Source organism: Thermobia domestica, chromosome 2 (assembly GCF_964235325.1).
Source record: "Thermobia domestica chromosome 2, izTheDome1.hap1.1, whole genome shotgun sequence".
Taxonomy (NCBI): Eukaryota; Metazoa; Arthropoda; class Insecta; order Zygentoma; family Lepismatidae; genus Thermobia; species Thermobia domestica.
In genome coordinates this window covers 128,000,532-128,006,531 of record NC_137455.1, presented here as the reverse complement: position 1 = coordinate 128,006,531, position 6,000 = coordinate 128,000,532, and the positions used below count along the sequence as shown (strand labels likewise).

General features: G+C 32.1%; 1 protein-coding gene across 1 annotated transcript in view; it reads right to left on the bottom strand.

The window, feature by feature from the left end:
* Positions 1-1,504: 1,504 nt before the first annotated feature.
* Gbeta5 (guanine nucleotide-binding protein subunit beta-5) overlaps positions 1,505-6,000 on the bottom strand; it is a 106,344-nt gene continuing 101,848 nt past the window's right edge. Inside the window, exon 9 of the mRNA XM_081745886.1 lies at positions 1,505-4,037. Within this exon, the coding sequence (XP_081602012.1) occupies positions 4,026-4,037 (12 nt within the window). The 3' untranslated portion in view covers positions 1,505-4,025. The remainder of the gene's footprint in view (positions 4,038-6,000) is intronic.

Sequence of the window (6,000 nt, the reverse complement as noted above, 5' to 3'; positions counted from 1 at the left end):
TTACATATCAACCTTATTTAGGAAATGGTATACCACGAAGGCTGTATCTTAAGAAAATAACATAGATTTTCATTTTTTCTTTAAAATTTTTAATCTCAAAAATAGCAATTTGCGTTTTCAAACTTTACCGTTCAACTAGTTTTTCAGGTATGTGTAGTGTAGTAAGCTTAAACGTGTACTAGTTATAAGCTTTTGTACATTTAATTATCTTTCAAACAGTTTTTGTTTCAAAACAATATCCTGTAAAATAACGGACCTACAGTGTTTACCGCAAAGCTTTGTAAAGTGCTTACGGGTCAATACAAAATGGCCCTCAAAAAGGGGTGAACATCTAAAAAATGAACGAATTTTTGTTTTCTGTTCTGCAAATAAAGTGCAACTTTGTGTACAGCCCACAGCAAAAAACCTGCAACATGAGCATGTAAGTTTATTCTGAAACGACGAAGTCTTTTGTTCCAAAATAAGTGTGCAGGAGAGGACGCCGAGGTTTCCCCTGGCGTGATTCGTGCCACTTAGACGTTATGTTAATTCCCTGCGCTGTTAGGCGTAGTTTCACAATAAACTTACATGCTCATGTTGCAGGTTTTTTTGCTGCGGACTGTACAAAAATTTTAAAAATAATAAACTTTGTCGGCAGTCATTATTAGTTGATTTGTTATGGATTTACCTCCTGCTCAGGCAAAAATTCCCCATATTTCAAACGTCATTCCTATATGTCGAACTGTTATTAAAAAAGTCATAAAAGCAAATTTGCATCCTTCTTCACTTCTTATTTGTGGTGGAATTTTCAGAATTCATCCGTACAGAGTTAACTAAAAAGAAAAATAATCGTTCAATTTTACCACTTAGTGGTAAAATTTTGGAAAATTCGAAGCTGTGAAAATCTTCCTGTCTAACAACTATTCATAATCTAAAAATTGCCGAGTAGTAAGAATTTTTGACCCCCTTATCTCCAGGTTCAACAGAAAAGAGGGAAACGAAATGACATTTTATTTCTTAAACACTTTACGAAATGGCAAGCATGTAGGATTTTCTGCTGTCAGTTTTCATTTTAATACGTTTATAATTACAGTATGAGTAAAAGGAATGAATTTGGTAACCGAATTTAATAAGCACAGATAATATGGAAAAAATCCTATAGTAACTTATGATTGTATATGATGACGAGGAATTACGTATATTTAGGACATGAATACGTTTAGTTGTTATTTTCTTCTAACTTTATTTAGAAAAATAAATTGACTGTTTTCTAATATAGTATATGCTTACGAATACTAGATTCTACAAATTTGTTTTATCCTACGTTTGAAGGTAGCAAATCAAAAATGTATGTTCTAAACTCCGTTTTCTTTCCGTAATTAGTGGTATATCTTTATGTAGAGTAGCAATTTTCAAACTAATCTTCCCTAATTACCAAACATAAAATAATCGCAAAAAGTACAATACATCAATTTGTATTATGATGGTAATATTGAGTCTACATAAAGTCGGTACCGAGAGCTAAAAGAAAACTACACATTGTACATGATATATTTATTATTATAGATCAATGAAAACACAAGGTACAACTTCATAATATAAACATTCTTTTGTACACACAATAACTTATTAACATTATTATGGCTCTGTAAAATACATTTCACTCTCTTATGTATGTACACACGCAAGCTCAACTTTGGTATAAAGTATTCTCTGTGTTTAACTTTGGTATAACCTTTTATTCTATTCAACTGTTTTTTAATATCAACTTTGGTATGAATTTTGTTCCTTATACAATATTTAACATTTCACATTAACATTAATTATCTATAGTGGAAACATGTAAATACCTTTTTCTTCTCTAACAATAGCTTTCATTAGATAAAACACGTAGAATTTCAACAAATGAAACTGACTAATAAATGTACACACTTTAAAGAAAGCAGCGTAATCTCTCAATCTCTCATATTTGGTCCCACTAAGCTATTAATAATTATTTCGTATTTTAAGATTTTTTTAATAAAGTGGACAATTAGCATTAAAAAAAAAAAAAAAAAAAAAAAAAAACATAAAAGTGAGCAGATTGGAAGCACGTACTTATTCAGATTTTATTCTTTCTGTAGGAAGTACATCCCAAACCCTAAAAAGGTTTTAGTAAATCATACAGTGAACTTGAAAATACTAACGTTTAAGTAATGGAATAACGTAACATGGAAATCAAATCCAACTGACATTTTCACATTACCAGACAAGATTCTCTTTAACCACCAATTTAACCTGGTTTAAACACTTAAGCACCGAAACTTTCAGTAATCAAATGAAATGTAATTATGAAATTATTAAATGCATTCATTCTCATTCATACAGATACTCAAGTATATAAAAATAAATATGTACATATCAAGTAATAATGAATCAGACTAGTTCTAGTGTATTTACCTGATAAGAAAGAAGGGCCTATCTGGTTTGCCATAATCATCAGACTGTGTTACGTGATCAGTTCAAAAGTCACGTTGCGTGCTAAATCAAGTCTGGAGATTCCAAATCAAGATGTGAGATATTTCAAGCACGTAACCTCCGCATGAGGCGTCCTGGGTAATTCGAAGAAGATGCATATATTTTATCATTATTATTGATTTTACTCAAACAACTTGACTTTTGACATTATTCTATCCATGTTTACTTTACGTGCTATACATAGTTTTTAAGCTCTTCATTACATCTTTGGAATAAGCTTCCAATTTGCCATCTCCTTAGTATAGTTTTTGGGATATGTGGACGACTTCCAGTGACTGATTTTCACTGTTTTTTCACCGATTTTATAGTGACTTTAATGTTCGTGCTTTATGATTGTTTGACTATTTTCCATCCATGTTAGGACAATTTCTTTTTTGAATGTAGAATATATATAGTCTGTTCTATATTTAAACTGATTTTCAGCCATCTCCCTCTTTAGGTTTTTGAGATAAGTGAAAGGATTATTTGTTTTTCATTGATTTTCTATTGACATAATGTTTCGTGCATTTTGACAATGTTCCATCTATTTTAGGATATTTTGCTTTCGTAATATAGAATCTATGTAGTCTCTTCTACATTTGAGCAGATTGGAACAGATTGAAAATAAATATCAGCCACCTCCCTCTTTTGGTTTTTGAGATAAGTGGAGGAATTATTTGTTTGTCATTGATTTTCTATTAAAATTAATGTTTCGTGCTTTTTCACTATGTTCCGTCCATTTTAGGACAATTTGCTTTTGGAATATAGAATTTACATAGTGTGTTCTACATTTGAGCTGAATTTCACCCATCTCCGCATCATTGCAACCGGATAGGCCTTTTATCAAGATAACTTATTTTCTATAGGATAAATGGTGAAGCAATAGATCACAAATATTCCTCTGTAATACTGTAAAACATAAAGCTTTCACATTTCTACTTAATAGAAAATGAAAATAAATAAATAAAATAAATAAATAAAAGCAGAGGAACGAAACAATAGCAAAATTAAAGTAGTTAAGGAAGAGGAATAGATTTAAGGTTCAACATAACTGCACGTTGTAAATATCATACATACATCGTGAATGGAAAATATAATAATACGAAGCAAAGTAAATAATGCATTTATTAAAGAAAGGGTAAATCTATTGTTAAAACCTTGCTGTTATAGATGAAGGACTATTAATAATAATATTCTGTTCTTAACATTAGAATGAAACAATTGACTGCAAATGGACATAGCTAATGTGAACATTTACATTGATTTTCCTTGCATAATATTTTAACTGTACATTTTATTTATTTTTTATTTAGCAGAAGGAAAAAATGGAAGAGAACTTACAATATGAAATAAATGCACATATTTAAAGCTTTCGTCTTTATGTTTCTTGTTATTTTGACTTTTCTTTGATTAAAGATGTTTGAAATGCGATTAAAAATAAAGTTTGGTAAATTCTTGCTTCCCATTGTACTGCACCAAGTTGATAAACTAATATTTCTCGTATCTATCGAACGTTTTATGCATCATAAAGCATTTGTATCATTCATACTTTATGCCCATACCTGCAAAATAAAGTAAACACTACATATTAGGATTTTGGTTGATACTTTCTATAAAATAACGAACTATATTTTTGACAAGTGTGTACTGTAAAATAAACTTAATCAGAAATATCCTGTTTGGTTCATGCCTAACATAATCAAATTGATAAAGAGTAAAACACCATCATCGCAGAAAATGGAGACAAGGAATCTGAGACATCATTTATTATTTAAATAAATTTAAAGAAATGGGGGCTACATCGAAACGGGAAATTTCATGCGCTTATGAAAAGTAGCTACACACAAATCCGAAATTACGCTGTCGGGCTATTGTTAGGAACCAAGGGAAACACATAGAGCACTTACGGACCTGGCGCCATGGATTCTTCTAATTTAGTCGAAATTGGTCAAATGTAGACTGAACAACCTCTGTATATTCGGAAACGAACTGCATTAGTTTGCAAGATGACAACAGTGCATTTTATAAATAGTGTAAAATTAATAGGTTGAGTAGTAGGAAAAAGATGGCGGAAGATGGTTGTGTTGGTGTCGTATCTGCTGAAGATTTAACAAGAAACCTGGCGATATTGTGTAGAAGGTGTCGAAAAAAATGCTGTAGAAACGTTGATGATATTCCTAGTTTGTGTGATACCTGTGTTATAAAGATTAATAACAAAACAGAGACAGTAACGAGGTCAAAAACGAAACGAGGCATGGGTACAAATATCCCAGTAGAAAATGCTATAGCAGAACGCTCTTGTGCAAGCTGTGTACAAACAAAACAGGAAGTTTCTTCTCTACAAGAAATAATAAATATTTTGATGAATGATGTAAAGTCGTTGAAAGGCAAATTAAACGAACTTGAGAAACAACGAGATGATAAGTGTGCTGAAGTGCAAGGTCAAATTCATAGAAATGGCCAGTGGTCAGAAGTAGTAAGAAATAATCGACTTTCTGCATGTATATCAAATGTAGAAACTAGAAATAGGTTTGCTATTCTCGATGAAGAACAATGCATAAACAGTAACAATGACGTAATTGAAACAGTAAATTATGGCAAGTGTGAACATTCAAAGAAGTGCAAGTGTTATCAACAGTCTAACTTACATACGAATTGTAAAACAGCAGTAGCTCCACTAAGTTCATCACAAAAGAACATGCAGTGTAAAGTAAAGAAAAACAGTGAAAGGAAGTTTAACTCAGTTACATGGGTACAGGAGAACATTAAGGGAGCACACGCGAAATCCGTTAGCAATATTAGTGCATCCAATAAAACACAACAGAACATTCTTTCACAGAGTGACAGTCAAGAACAATGTACCGGTACTAGAAGTTTCAAGAAGTCAACTGGAATCTCTTCTCGATCCGAAGAAAAGAACAGGCGAAAAGTGCTACTATTGGGGGGCAGTCATTTAAGAAACTGTGCATCTATTATCCAAGATTGTGCAAATATTGGCCTTAGTGTGAGCAGCATTGTGAAACCAAGTGCACCCTATGAATCTATCGTTGAGAACGTTCACAAACTAACTAGTAATCTCAATGAAAACGATTGTGTTGTGTTGGCTGGTGGAACTAATAATAACCTAAGCCATCCACTAGAAACCCAGAATGTGTTAGTATCTTTAGAAAGAGCACTTGAAAGCACAGGTAAAAGAAATATTAGAACAGTAGTATTGTCAACACCTTATAGGTATGATTTTCCGCATAGGCCGAACGGTAGTGTAAACAGATCAATATTTGAATTTAATATGCAGGTGAATGAAATGATCTCTAGAAAGTACAGCCATGTTAGATTTGTTAGTTTAGGTGCATTGCGTAGACAGGATTACACTAGTCACGGTTTACATCTAAATGCAAAAGGAAAGAGAAGGGTCTATGATTGGATTATTGAGGCAGCAAATGCTTTTTTATAGGTTACGAGTTCTGCAGAAAAGCGAAATTTATGACGTGTACTTCACTCCCGCAAGATAAACATAGAGAAGTT